Source organism: Aspergillus nidulans, chromosome VII (assembly GCF_000011425.1).
Source record: "Aspergillus nidulans FGSC A4 chromosome VII".
Lineage (NCBI taxonomy): Eukaryota > Fungi > Ascomycota > Eurotiomycetes > Eurotiales > Aspergillaceae > Aspergillus > Aspergillus nidulans.
Genome location: NC_066263.1, coordinates 4,360,779 through 4,375,543, shown reverse-complemented (window position 1 = coordinate 4,375,543; position 14,765 = coordinate 4,360,779). Strand labels below are relative to the sequence as shown.

The window sequence follows — 14,765 nt, the reverse complement described above, 5'->3', positions numbered from 1 at the left end:
AATGAGATTGCAGGATCCGATCGCCAAGAAGATACGAGGTGGAAGAAATTCCTATACGAGATCGGAAATTGAGCCAGAAGAAGGTTTGATTAGATGTGGAGTATAGTTATATTATCTTCCAGAATCATGCAGAAGCATGCCCATGATCTCCCTCGGTATCACTATGCAAACAAGACCAGACCAAAGCTACCCTACCCCGAACGCCAGCCTCACCTAATCCAATATATCAGGAAGGTAGAAAGAATATATACCCTAAAAAAATTTTTAAACCCCATGGCATCACCCCACTCGAACCATCCATAAGAGTTTGGTCATCGCATCAACTCCCCCAACTGCGTGGTAAGCTCCTGAAACCGCACCGGTTTCGAAAGAAACAGGTCAAGCCCTGAATTAAACGCCTCCTGGCGCACAGACGCGCTGCCCAATCCCGAGAGTGCGATAATTGTCGCTGGCTTAAACGCTGGACTTTCGCGCTGCGTTTTTTCAAAGAGCCGGATCTCCCGCGTGGATTCGAGGCCGTCCATGACCGGCATGGAGATATCTGTTACCAGGGACCTGTTAGTTGATATACGTAAGAGTCTTAAAGAGAATCGGTGACGTACCCATCAGAATCACGTGAATTTCCTTTGCATGCGCCTTGTACACTTCCAGCGCTTCGAGGCCGTTGCACGCAGTAAAGTAGGAGAACTTGGCCTTTTTCATGACCGCAACGAGGAGTTGCAGGTTGACCGAATTGTCATCGACGAGTAGCACCGAGGGAACAATGTGAGACGCTTCAAGGGTCGCTGAGATTTCGGTCACGGCGCCATCGCCCTCCTCGACGGCAGAGGTGGTGATGGTCGTCACTGCTGAGGTCGGGCTGAGCTGGACCTCGACGCCTGTGGAAACCGTCTTGCCGTTTTGCAGCGCTAGTGTTTTGGGGGAGAGAGCGATCGGAGAGGCGGGGGATTTCAGAGTCTCGATTTTGAGTCCTGTCAGGCCGTTCGCACGCTGGTTTGTATGAACTTGGGGAGTGTCCTGTGGGATGCCATTGGCAGCGCGATAGCCATTCGTAGCGCATCCTGTATATGGCATGCCACTTGCGCCGCTGTTTGCAGTCTCAATGACAGTGACATGGCCATAGCTATCTATAGTCTCACTAGTTAATGGCGGACTCGGACGCGGACTCTCAGTCTCCCGACGATTGACACACCCCCTGAGCGCATCGGCTGTTCTACATGGCCCGCAGGGCTGGCTGATGAATTCGTATACAGCAGGGGAACGCCGCTGACTCGCGGTGCTGGACAGCTTTTGCGCAATCTGTGGCGTCGAGCAGATGACCAGCACAGCCGGCCGTTTGCCATGCACTGTACCGACGTTGCGAAAGATTTCATCGGCCACATCGAGGTATGTCTGTCGAACGACGTAGATGTCAAATGAGCCGGGATTTCCGGGCGACGCAAAGCCGACCTCCATACCGAAATAATCCTGGTACATGCGCTGGAGCGAGGAGCGGAGCAGAGTCAGGGCTTCCTCATTGTGCTCAGCCGGTGTACCGAATCCGACGAGGCCGATGGATTTACCCCGAACAAGCTCCCTGGTCTCCGTCACTGCTTTGTGGTGTTGGTTCTGGTCGCCATTTGTTGCCTCGGATTTGGGCGTGCGTGGCAGGTCAACGCGGACCTTGACCTCTGTGCCGGTGCCTTTGGTGGAGACAATATCGATACTGCCGCCGAGCGAGACAACAGTTTGATGGACGATGCTGAGACCCAGGCCGCTGCCGGGTGAGAGAGGGTTCTCCTGTGAGAAGGGCTTGAAGACGTTGCTCTGCAAGTACTCCTTGTCAATACCTTGACCAGTGTCCTTGACTGTAAGTGTCACAGTGGCGGTGTCGGCACTCTCACCGCGTGAGAGCCTTCGTCCCTTGGCCGTTGCTGGGGTAGATGATTTGAGCGAGACTAGAATATAGCCGGACTGGGTGTACTTGAGGGCATTCCCAAACAGGTTCATCAGCACGCGACGCCACGCTCCAGCTTGCGTCTCAAACAGCCACTGGAAATCCGGCGCGACATCATAAATCACCGTGAGGGATTCGTTAAAGACCGAAAGCGGCCGCTCCGTCGGGCTGGCCATGACTAGCTCTCCCTCCCTATCTAGGGTTGGGACAGAGGCTAGCGCCAGGGTGCGGTTCTTAGAGCTGAAGCAGTGCCCAGCGAACACGCTGCCGGCAACTTCTTCCAGCACCGCGTCCAGCTGCACGTCGGAAATGAGATTCACCACTCCGTTTCCCTTAGCAGGCATGAGAAATCGGTGCTGGCGCCGTCGGGGTGACGACGACTTGAACCGTGACGACCGCGACTTGCGCGCGAACTGGTTGATCTTTGCAAAGTCCAGCATGTTGTTGATAATATCCAGCAGTGAGCGACCGCAGTGCTCGACCGTGTTGACGAGCGCCGTTTGCGCAGGGGTCAGGTCCGAGTCGCCCAGCAGCTCGGTGCTACCCAGGATCCCATGCAGAGGGCTGCGCAGTTCGTGCGAGATACTGCCAACAAGCGTCGCATGCGCCCGATTGGCTAGCTCGATGTCCAACCGGTGGATCTCGGCCATGATGCTGTTCGAAAAGGCATAGAGGTACGCTAGCTCTCCTCCGAGGCTGAAGCTGCGCGGCGACTTGGTCCAGAGAAACAGGCCCGAGAACCAGCGGTTGCGGCGGGAATCCCAGAGTGGGAACAGGGTGATGCAGCGCGCAGACGGGAAGATCTTCAGCAACCATTTGTTCTCTTCCTTCAGGCTGAGCCGGTGGCGTTTCTGCTGCTTCCACCGCCGCTGGACTTTGGGCGCTTCGTGGCGGCGGTAGACAATCTCCCGCGAGACACTGGTCCCTGAAGAGCTATCGCTGCCTTCACTAGAGGAGATACTGCCGTTCTCATCGACGTTGAAGATGGCACCCTGCGGATAGTTCCGTAAAAGCGATCGCAGGAAGGTCTCGCGCATCGCGCCCATGGGCTGTTCTGGATCCTCAAGCGAGTATCCCAGCACATCGGATGTGGAGAAGTCGTCCGTATCGGTGGTCGAGTGGCCCGTGGCCGGATTGTCGCTGTCGCTGGAGCTTGCCTCAGGAGCCTCGCTAGAACCGCTGCTGCTCTCAGCATCAGAAGGTCGGTCGTCAGAATTGCGGACCAAGCCGGCGTACGACTTGACGCTGGCGTCGAAGAAGACCACCCCCTGAACGTCCAGCGACTCCTGAAGGATACGGGCGGCGCGGCCAAAGATCTCGCGGGTGCCTGAAGTCAGGGTGACTTCGTTCTCGCGCTTTCGTTTCGGTGTCGACGGTTCGCAGAGAGGCTGCAGTTCGTTGGACTCCTTGGATTCGGGCACAGACGGGATTGGCGACTTTTCGCGCTGCGCGCGATCGTTAGCTGTCGACTGTTCAGACCGGGCGTGAATCCGACGAGAGACCAAGACGCTGTTCCGCGGTGAATCGTCCTTGGCAGCCGTCTCATTGTCGACATTGAGCCGGCTGCGCCGGCGAAGGCTGCTGGAGGGGAATATACCCCCTTCGACAAAGTTGCCCAGCCCGGCGATCATGTTCGCTCCACGGCGGTTCTGCTCGTGCGATCGCACCATCTCCAGATGGTTCATGATCGCGGCAGCAGTATCGGTCATGAATCGGAGTTCCAGCGACGTGAGACCGCTCGGCCGCGTCTTGCCGTCGCTGACGCTGAACGCACCGATAGCGATCCCGCGTCGGCTGCGAATCGGTACGCCAGCGAAGAAGCGCAGATGCGGCGCTTTGACGACGTACTGCCGTTTGTTGAACCGATCATCTTTCGTCAGGTCGGGAACAACCAACCCGCAAGCGGGGTCGGACTCGCACTGGCTGGCGTTGAGACTAGATTCCTGGCAGACGAGATGACAAATCCCGTCCTCCTTAGGAATCACACTGCTCCCCAGCCAGAGCGCATCGCCGTCCAAATGGACGCGGTCATCTTGCAGGCTAAGAGTGCGCGTCGCCTCCGTCAGGATATACTGGGTGCGGCGGTCAAAGAGAGAGATCATGCATCGCTGGCAGTTCAGCCGCAGGGCGCCCAGCTGCGCAAGCGCCGTCAGCGTCGTGTCCTGAGAGGACTGAGGAAGCAGCTCGACGTTCTGCTCGGTGCGAGGGGAGACCGGCGGTCGATCGAGAAGGCCAGGGCGCTGGGGAAGCTGGCAGTATCTGAATCATCAGCGTAGCATTAGCATCAACATCACGGCATTAGCATCTGCATCGGGATCTGGGATCCATAATAAACGATGTAAGAACGATGTAGAGGGCCGTACTTGTAGAACTCGCGCTCCTGGGCCATCTCGTCAACAGCTGCTCATGCTGCAGATTAGATCAGCCTCAGATCACCAGCAGGTAGGCTGGTGGACAAATACTCCGTAGACAGAAGGACAGACTGGATGGACTTACGGAGTAGGGAAAGGGAGACGAATACAGGACGGTGGCCGTGACAGAGGACAACCAGACGACAGGGACCCCACCCGCATCAGGGTGCGGAACCTAGTGGAGCCACTGCGTCATTGTGCATGGCAATCCTGCGCATTATTGGCGGGAACTTTTGTCCATGAACCAACTTCCTTGCGGCGTGCGTGCCTGGCCAGAGCCCAGAACAGCGCCCAGGCTCCGCCTTTCGCCGTCTTCGCCCTGTTTCCCAGGCAGGCCCTAGAGGGCCAAGTCCCGTGGTCGAGGTTGCATGGTTGGAGACTGGATAGACTACGTATGTTTCCGTAATTCAGCCATCTGGGCCTCCCGAATGCGCCGACTGAGTTTCGAGAACACAATCAGACCATTTAGTTCCTTCCCCACACTGTTTCATACAGATGGATATTGCCGGAACAGTCCAGCCGTGTCGCGGGATGGCTTCATTATCCACGTGGTGATCACCCTAACTAGATTTACTGCAGTCTAATGCGCAATGATTTACTACGGAGTAGATCTCTGCAATACCCAAGCGCAACCGACATGGTAGATTCGCCGTCTAGTGTCCAATGATTTACATTTCTGCAATAGCCAAGTCCAGAACGGCAGGTTCTACTGGAGCGCCGGGCCGGATCCAGCAGTATGTAATCAGGCGCTGAATGGCGTGACGGAGAGTAGGGCTTGGTGCAGCGTGGCTGACGTTAATTCTGCTGCCACCCAACCCAGCTGCAGACTTGGGGACGTTGCATAGATCCGGCAGAGGGGCAAACGGTGGATTTTTGATAGTCTTGGTTGAGTTTCGCAGATTGGCGGCAATAGTCACATAATGAGAGTTCCAAGACAGGGGCGAGAGAGGCCTTGTCCGTTGAGGTGAGTTGCTCGATCTTGGTCTATACAAGATCTTGATTATATACAAGATCTATATTAGATTGTGGCTTGCTTGAATAGTTTGAAGAATGCGCTGTAGGCAGCCAGTGCTCTGTTTCAGGATAGCAAGTAGACTCCATTGCCAAGTAGATTCTAACCCCGACAAACACCGTTCTAGTAGCTCATACTATGGCTCAGACAAAAGTGCTCAATAATTGGTCATGTTTGGATTGCGCCGATACGGCACGATAACTGGACCTAAAAAACAGAAATTGGCCACTTCCCTCGTATTCAGGATCATGCTCAAAGGAGATCGCTTCTATTGGAGGGATCCAACCCCGCAGGGTCACCAGCCGAACAGCGGCGGGCAGTTGCTGCTGAATCTCGAATCTGTACACCTGGGTAGACTTGTTGGCCAAGCTCTTGGTCGATCTTGCTTACAGAGCCTCCCGAACTGCCTTCCATACCACGTATAGACGGTTTGTTTCCAAACCCTAAATGCCAAGACACGCTATTCCATATTCAGTTAGAACTATATTCAAGGACTGTCTTGCTGTACAACTATTATACCTGAAACAAGGATTACCTGAGTATGGTGTATTTTAACGATGTGTTCTTACAGCACTGAAACAACCACGACTAGCATAAGCTCCCCAAGATTGAGAGCCATCGACCCAGAAACACCCCAAAATGCGAGAATGTCGAACTTGGCAGCACAGAGTTATTGTTCAGATGATACGCAGCAAACCAAGCCAATTCCATCACAAATTGCCAATGTAGTGAATTCTCCGCCACTGATAGAAGATGCGGTTGTTCGGCAGCGCCAATACCCCAAGCAGTGTCAGTTGACGGTCACCGTTATTTCTGGATGTTTGATGCCTTGTAAGTCTCCTTATTCTGGACCTATACAAGGGAGAAACGGGTGATTACTGGGATGAGTTTAGTGTATTGCCGTCACAATTCAGCTCGACCTGCTCTTTCTTGCGCTGGCTGAACAAAGCAGGCCCATGTACGTAACAGGGGAGACCCGCGTCAGAAGATATGGTGGGCCAGTCAGGTATTGACATGTCTCTCATACCCGTACTCACGCGTGTGAGCCCTCGATGCCACCAAGGTTTGTGTTGCTTGTACTGTACCCATAGATAAGTATTAAAATATAGATAGAAATCGAGCTACATAATGGAAAGCAGGTCCTGGTTAACGACTGTAACCATCCAATATAGATTATGTAAAAACAGAACCATTAAATTATCCTCTTCATTATACCAGGCATTAATGCTCCGTTGCATGGAATCAACCAAAAAGACGCAGCTACAAGGTCTATTCAGGTATTGAATACTCTTTAACTATCCTAAAGCATTGCACGCGTGCATTGTCTCCGACCCATTCATCTACATCGCGTAAGAAACGGCGGGCGTTTCCCTGTTCGATCCTGCTGGGCGAATATCCAGAGTCTGGATCTTCGAAATCTCAAGGTCTAGGGATTGTCCAAAATCACTAGACAAATTCGAAATGCAGCTTTATGCCTAGGTTGTGCGAGACTGCGGTCGTCGCAGTATTCCCTTACTGCTGCCTCACGACGGCGAATAATAACATGTTGGAATACATACAGGCCATCCGAGCTATTGAGAAGCTTCAACTCTGATGGGTGTTCAAACATGGACCCGCCATGAATGTGTGCCAAAACGTCAAAGGAATATTAATACTGACTTTGGCCGCCTCGAGCTCTGGAATCTCCAACTCAGACAGCCGATATCTGGCGGCACTGTAATGATACACGGCATAACCGCTGAAGAGCTTGGTGACAGCGCCATGCAGATCTTTTGAGCCCACGTCGGCGAGGGTTGCTCTTGTGTTGGCCACACATGCATTCAACGACGAGGCTGTTTCGCGCAGTGATTCCATCGGCGTGTGGTCGTTTGTCCTTGCATAGCTCACTGTATAGTTGAACCTTTCTCCACCGAGGATAGACTCCTTGCAGTAAGAAAGCAGGTCATTGGCGAAGTTGTTGTAACGCACCAGGCCCGGGATGACGGGAAGGTAGACCGGTATAAACATACTCTTCGGAAAAAGAGATTCGGGAAAAGCGAAGAAAGCGTATGATTCTGCCATGCCAGTCTTCCGTCTAAGGAAATACGGAAAACCCGGCGCCATCAGCGCCAGGGTGATCCTGCCCGCATACTCAGTCTCGAAGAACTTTATATATAGATTAAATAGAACAAGACCAGCACCTATAAAGCTAATATAAATAATTTTTATTTAAAAAAAATTATTATAAACTTATAAAAAGGCCTCCACACACGCACTGATGAACTCGATAATGGCCTTCCGGATCATATCACTCGCAAAAGGCCCATAGAATCGCGGGATAACATCGGCGATGAACCGCAGCATGTCTCGTAGCAGGGGTTCGGCTGGGTCTGACCGCCACATAGCCGAGCTAAGAATGTCCAGAGATCGTCCATACTGACATTGGTGGTGTCATCAATTAAGCTTGCAAAGGCCGTGTATGTGGCAATGGCTTCTTGGACTTCGGCCGGGACAGACGCGTATGTCGTTACTGCGATGGCGCAACTGGCCTTGATCGCTGGGTAAGCCCGGCGGATAAAGTGGAAGGAAAAGCCTCGAGCTCGGAAGAAGTCCAGCACTGCCTTTTCAACTGTCGGATAGGCTGCACATTCTGGCTTGCTGAACGGGATACCGCGGTGGAACTAGACGAGTAGTTTGCGGTATTCGTCTTTGTCTTCTTCCGTGCTGTGCAGATATTGGATATTCGACATGTGCGGCTGCTCCCTAATACCGGCAGTGTCTAGCGTCTAAGTTGCTTCATTAGGATGGTCGATAGGATTCGAGAGGACACAGGTCAGAGTCCAGCCTAGGCATTTTCGAAGCCGTCAAATTAGTAAGGAATGATCGGTGACCGTTCTCAGCATTTTGCAAGATTCGCCTGCGGTTCTGTAGTCAGTACTTCTCGGCAGGTCTTAAATAGATAACCAAAGCAATCCTGCCGGAGCTATGCTCTAGCGCCCTCAAAGGATGCCTATCGCCATATACCGAGGGTTGCTCCGAGATCTGGTTCCACCAGACATGGGTCAGTAGTACAGATTCTGATATATCTCGCTTTGCAAGCATGTGAGCTACAGATGGGTTCCAGGAGCACAGATCTCGGTGAGTTTATCCCAGACTTGCCCCTGACAGCGGGCATTCACCGTGCTATCTTATCCATCGCCGTAAATAGCTTTTGCTACCACCTTGAGGTTCGACAGGTTCGTAACTTTCACTCTACACCGGTAAGCCTGCCAAGACCCTTGGGTTGCCGTCTGGTACGTAACGGGGCCAGGACTCAGAATTAATGTTAAAGGGAATCCTCCTCTTTGCTGAGAAATTCCACGCTTGCCCATTGTCCGCACTTTCACGGCGCTTCTTAAGCGAATGAGCTGTTTTATACAAAGTATGCAAAGTCTACCGACCTCGCCACGGCCTACAAAAAAGCCCGTCAACACTCTCGACTTGCTAACGCATCCGGTTTAATGGGTTGAGTATCTGCAGTACGGTAATTTTCTGGGTGCGCTGCAGCCAGGGACCCTGTCTGTTAGTCATGATGGCCATGTCTGGGACCTGACTACACTCGGTGTATTTTCTGGCTCGGAACTCTTATTGTACAGGCTTTTCCACCACACGTGACTTTGCTCGCGGGACATATTAGGGTTTGAACCGGATGCATGCGTATATCTGACCTCCTACAGTTGGCAGTACCTGAAGAGATCTGGAAAGTAACGAAAGTTATCTAGTTTGTAGAGCAGTGGGTACATTTACGCTGTACAGCGGGGTTGCAAGCAAACCCATTGTATGCACATCAACCATTTTCTCTCATTCTTCCTCCCCCGTCTCCCTTCCTCATTCTAAGAAAGAACGTGAACTAACTCGTATCCAGACCTGCAATTTACTTGAATTGGCTACCGTCGGGCGTATCCAAATCTTCACTCCACGTTCTACTCCAGAGTATTTTAAAAAGCTGCACCGCATATTAGGGCTAGTAGATTGAGCGAGATCAGACACTGGTCCTCATCAGAAACACTGATCCCCGGTGACACCGCGATCAACTTGCTTCATACGGTACATTCAGACCTCAGAGCACTCACCGCGCTCATAAGGTAGCAGTTGAACCGCGAACGAATCGCCAGGTAGATATCGTTCATGCTATCTCCAGCACAGCGGAACATATCCAAGAATATAGACTGAACAGAGGATAATTGTTAGCCGTGATGAGAGAAGATTGACTGGACGGAAGTCCGCCGGTGGACTGCTTTCTGTGTAATATGTTACCTCTGCGAATTCCTTCCATAGCATACAATGGCCTTGCAAATTCGTGTTTATAAATTAGGGGCCCCATCTCCCGCCACTGAGTCTGTTCAGACGCCCAGTTGAATATAGGCCGCTAGCTCATCCGCCAATATACCTGGTTGCTGACACTGCTGAGTGGTCCCTGACTAGAGACGGATCAGTCGCAAGACGGACAGGTATCTGCAGCCCATTTGAACGCGAGTTCTGTTAGTCTCTCCCGATATCAGTAAAGAGAAGGATAGAATCACTATGCGGTATGTTCGACAGATTTCGATAATCTGGCATTAATAGTACCGATTATTGGAAGCCAAACCCCCGTACAATCGGCTATAGGGTCTACAGCAGAGAAGCCAGTGGCATTTTCTACTTACTGAACAAGTAGAGATGCGATTCCTTCTGTCCTTCCTTCCCTCCTTCCTTTTTCTTTTGCATAATCATGGCGACTTTCTAAAATTTCGCGCCTTTATATTTTTCGTCAATTTGATTATCGAATTTGTATTATAGATTTCTTTCTATTTTATCATTCTTAATATATTGATCTTTCACTTATTTATTGCTCGCTTATTTATTTCTAGCAGAGTATCCGTGTTCGCTAGATACTATATACTCTCTTGACGACGGCGATGAGGCTGATATTGCATGACATGCCGGAGATAGCCGAACCCCGGTCACCCTAGTCTGAATATAGACCAGCGCCGTCTGACTCGAAACCTGGCCATTCAGAGTGTGTAAACTGTCACCGCAGCGCTTGGTGGGGGCTGAATTGGTGGAAAGTTTTCTGGTCTTTAAGGATCCAGGCACAAGGCACAAGCAGCAGGCAACTCCTTGGATAAATAGAAAAAGTGAGCCCCTGCCCTTTGCGCCCTCTCTCGTCTGAAGGACTCAGGGAACTCATACCTACGAGTTGATACAACTCAAAATAAAAAAAAATAAGATCAACATAACCAGCAAAATGGGCCAGATCCAACTTCCCCCCTCGCCCCCGGTCGTGGCCGCAGAACCCTCCACATTGGACGAGCTCCCTTCCTACGATGAAGTCACCAGACCAATCGAGCCCTACCACGACAGCGAAAGCGACGATCTCCTATCCCCTCCGCCTGACGCGTACGAGATCCCCGGCCAGCAAACGTACCAGAGCATCCGACCGACCCAGCGGTTCTCTGGCTCGGTGACGCTCGATCCGTCCTACTCCAGCGACCCTCGCATGCTCGAGTCCTTGATCGAGTCGCAGACGCGTCTCCCGCCGCGCCCATGCCTGTCCATTCACGGCAGCCATAGAGAAACCCGACGGAGCGGGAACGAGACCAAGAACGAGAACGTGACGGATTTCGATTTTCGAATCGACCTGACCCGCACAATCCTGCGCTGGGGCCGCAATGAAGCCAGTGGGCCTAGCGTGCGGTGGTCGTATACGACCGTCGTGAGCGACCACGACGGGCAAAAGGCGTACCGCGGAGGACGGATTCGGTCGCGCGCGGGCAACGCGAAGCCCGGGCGGATCGCGCTCGGCGACGCGGTCGAGGGAGAGAGGCTCATGGAGCTGGAGAGCCAGGAGGACTATCCCGGGATCAGGGGCTGGTGCGAGCGGTTCTGCAGCGATCCCGCCCCCGTAAAGTCGTGCGTGCCATCCTCCATCCATCCTCCCGTTGCCTTCCCATTGCTATCCCCTCCCTTGGACACCGGGCTCATTGTATGCTGACTGGTTTTTGACTGCTTGCAGCTTCACTTACCGCCGCACCCTGCACGGCTTCGACGCGAACCCGATGCGCACTTCGCTCACCTCCCATATCCGCTCAACCGGCTACCAGGGCCACATCGTCATCAACCCAGTCATCGCCAACGGCTTCGTGACCGTCTACTCGCCGCACTGGATCAATACCCTGCGTAACAACGCCTACGTCTACTGGATCTGTATCGTCCTCCAACTTTGGCTCATCACCTGGCCCATTATATGGTTCATGGAGCGGCGGTATGAGGTCGTCCGGTCCGAGTGGTTCTCGTCCAAGACGGTCGCCGACGCTTCTACGCCCGGCGGGTCGAGAAAGTGCTACGCGGCCGCAGGGATGGACGAGGCGAAGGCCGCCGAGCTGTGGGCGCCCGTTGTGCGCGAGGCTGCATGGCAGAGGCGCGCTGGTGGGTGTATCCTGGGCGATGCCGAGATCGAGACGCTGAGGAGGCAGGGCATCGAGAGGAGAGAGCAGCTGGGTGAGGGTCGAGACTTGCTGCGGCGCGGGCAGAACCTGCTGGGGGCCATGGGGATCCGCAGTATAGGGGGTGTGAACGTCACAGGGGCCTGGGGAGGCGATAGCTCGAGCGCGAGCAGTTCGCGGTTCAGTATCCGGATGGGCTGACGCTGAGTTGATGTTGATGTTTTACGGTTCATACTGATGGTTCATGCCGACGGTTGACGTTTATGGTTGATTTGTTGGTTGTGTGATAGTTGTTCTGATACCCCCGTGAATATGCAATCGATTCTTGTTATACTCACCCAATCCTCAATCGTGCATGTCATGTAGACAGGGCTGTTCCGGCCCACGTGGACGACTGTCGACGTATCTGGTCCACCTATGCTGCATAGATGTCTGCTTGCTTTTTCTATTCACACTTGAGAGCCAGTATACTTGTACTCAATCGATAAGACAGCGCCAATCAGTGTTATCTTAAATACTCCGATTCAAACCGGAAACTATTCCGAGGCCCTGGAAATGGCCGTTTTCGGTCCAAATCCTGGAGAATGCAACGTCGGAGACAACCTGGGGCCCGGCTAATCCGGCCTGAAGGATCAAGGCTTGCATCACGTTGGAGAAGCCCCCGGTGTCTTGACTTCAGTCACAGATCAATCGCTCCCCGAATCGCTGCAGATCGGAGTGATGTGGACACCCGTCGGAGTCGATCTGCTTGCTGCTGCTTCCCCTCTTTTATGTGGGGAGATTGACGGCCTGAAATTCCTTAAACATCCTGTCTAGGCCTACTCAACGCCTACTCAGGTTGTCAGGATTAAGGGATTTTTTTGCTTTTGGTTTTTCTTTGGTTTTCTTCCTTTTTTTTAGGAGATATATTTTTTTTTCTTATTAAGCTGAATACTCGAGTCATAGCTCGGCTCGCGGAATGGAAGAGAAAGCTGAACCGCGGGAGCACGATTTGCCCAGGTCAGAGGTAGTCTACATGCCGAACGACATCTGGGAAAATGCGCGACTGACGAGTCGAGCAGGTTACTGAGAGTTCCCCTAATACATCCTCCTCCCGGCCCCAGAGCCCCGATCTCAAGCAACATCCGCTTCTCCGCGCGCTCCTCTACACGCCCCCCGCATGCAGGTATACACCCAGCGCACCTCCCAACTTCAACCTCTGGCTCAACGGGCTCTTCGCGTTCGCCGGAACCTTCACTGTCGCAAACTTGTACTATGCGCAGCCGCTTCTCGATATGCTTGCGTCCTACTTTGGTGTCAGCCAAGAGCGGGCGTCTCTGATCCCCACCTGTTCGCAAGCCGGCTACGCAGCGGGTCTGATTTTCATCTGCCCGGCGGGTGACATGGTGCGTCGCAGGCCGTTTGTGCTCCTATTGACCTTTATCACCGCGACTATGTGGATTGGATTGTGTGTCACAGAGAGCTATGGCGTTTTCCTTGCGTTGAATCTTCTGTGTGGGATGACCACCGTCACACCAGTAGGTTCCCTTCTTGCTTTCCTCCTCGTATCCGCGAATTATCGCGGATGTCGGCCGTTCTCACCCTTCTTAACTGCCATGGTAACCCAGGGCAGCCCTAGAAAGACGCTGATCAGAGGTATAGCAAATAATGCTCCCCCTTGTCGGCGACCTCGCGCCCCCCGCGCGCCGCGCAACCGCCCTCTCAATTGTCTCCTCAGGGCTTGTTCTGGGTCTTCTCTTCGCGCGGCTTCTATCCGGTATCATCGCCGAGAGCTCCTCCTGGCGCAATGTCTACTGGCTCTCGCTGGGACTGCAGTACCTGATCTTCTTCCTGCTCTGGCTGTTCATGCCAGACTACCCCTCCACAAACACGGATATCTCCTACTTCAGGATACTGGGCTCGATCGCGGTCCTCTTCACCAAACATCCAGTCCTCGTACAGGCGACGCTGATGGGCTTCCTGACGAGTGCAACCTTCACCTCCTTCTGGACGACTCTGACATTCCTATTATCGGGAAAGCCGTATAATTACGACACGCTCACGATCGGCCTCTTCTCGATCGCAGGCTTGTCACCCATGATCTTCAACCCGATCTACTCGCGCCTTGTGATAGACAAATACGTCACCCAGCTCTCCATCACCATCAGCCTCCTCACCTCCATGACCGGCATCGCAATCGGCGCGTACACGGGCGCCTTCACAGTTGCCGGTCCGATCCTGCACGCCGCTTTGCTCGATTTCGGGAACCAGGCAACGATGATCGCAAACAGGGCGGCTATATATGCGGTTGCACCCAAGGCACGCAATAGAGTCAATACGGGGTATATGGTAGGTGCGTTTGTGGGACAGCTGATGGGAACGGCTGTTGGGAACCGAGTTTATGCGGAGCACGGGTGGATGATCGCGCAGACAGTAAGCTTGGTTTTTGCTGCTGTAGCGCTAGGAATTGGATTGGCGAGAGGACCACGAGAGAAGGCGTGGGTTGGGTGGACTGGGGGTGTGTATTTTCGGAGAGTGCATGAGGATCCGAGTTCGAGTGGAAGTCCTGCGAGTGATGGAAGTGGTGAGAGTGGTAGGACTGAGGGGCAGGCTCGTTCTTGAGTAGTTTAGATGTCGTTTGATCATTTTGGACCGGTCCTCCTACAAGCTCATACAGAACGGGCGCGCTTGGACTGTGTATACATAGAATAATCTGATTAGAAGAGGGTCTCAAAATAACACAGCAGTGATACTGGACCTAGTTACTGCTTTGAAGTCGACGGGAATGGAGCTGAGCCTAGGTAGGAGGCGGCACTGAATAGCATATCAGTTTCAGCAGCTCTAGTCCTTACTATCACCTTACCACTCGCCCGACATGAGTCGAATCGAATCTGTAGCTCTTCTTCGATTCTTTTAGGATAGAAAGTAGCAGCCGTTCCTCAGGCTCCCTCTTCGCTGAGCCCTAATCTCTCGTGACCTGTCCG

At 53.1% G+C, this 14,765-nt stretch overlaps 4 protein-coding genes across 4 annotated transcripts, besides 1 other annotated feature; 2 read left to right on the top strand and 2 right to left on the bottom strand.

Annotated features, from left to right (window-relative positions):
* Window positions 1-14,765: part of a sequence feature (contig 1.43 127..338545(1)) that runs on past both edges of the window.
* ANIA_02581 (protein hk-8-1) lies at window positions 81-4,325 on the bottom strand (the record flags this gene model as incomplete). The annotated part of the gene is made up of 3 exons (XM_050613092.1): window positions 81-541; window positions 603-4,195; window positions 4,300-4,325. The coding sequence occupies 3 exons, from the start codon at window positions 4,323-4,325 to the stop codon at window positions 312-314; spliced, it is 3,849 nt and encodes a 1,282-aa protein (XP_050468933.1). The 3' UTR covers window positions 81-311.
* ANIA_02580 (uncharacterized protein) lies at window positions 6,700-8,241 on the bottom strand (the record flags this gene model as incomplete). The annotated part of the gene is made up of 5 exons (XM_050613091.1): window positions 6,700-6,805; window positions 6,919-6,947; window positions 7,019-7,539; window positions 7,609-7,774; window positions 8,230-8,241. 5 exons carry the CDS (start codon window positions 8,239-8,241, stop codon window positions 6,700-6,702), a joined length of 834 nt encoding a protein of 277 aa, XP_050468932.1.
* On the top strand, window positions 10,605-12,003 carry ANIA_10327 (uncharacterized protein; the record flags this gene model as incomplete). The annotated part of the gene is made up of 2 exons (XM_050613090.1): window positions 10,605-11,269; window positions 11,373-12,003. 2 exons carry the CDS (start codon window positions 10,605-10,607, stop codon window positions 12,001-12,003), a joined length of 1,296 nt encoding a protein of 431 aa, XP_050468931.1.
* On the top strand, window positions 12,761-14,403 carry ANIA_10321 (MFS transporter; the record flags this gene model as incomplete). The annotated part of the gene is made up of 3 exons (XM_655091.2): window positions 12,761-12,808; window positions 12,864-13,319; window positions 13,444-14,403. The coding sequence occupies 3 exons, from the start codon at window positions 12,761-12,763 to the stop codon at window positions 14,401-14,403; spliced, it is 1,464 nt and encodes a 487-aa protein (XP_660183.2).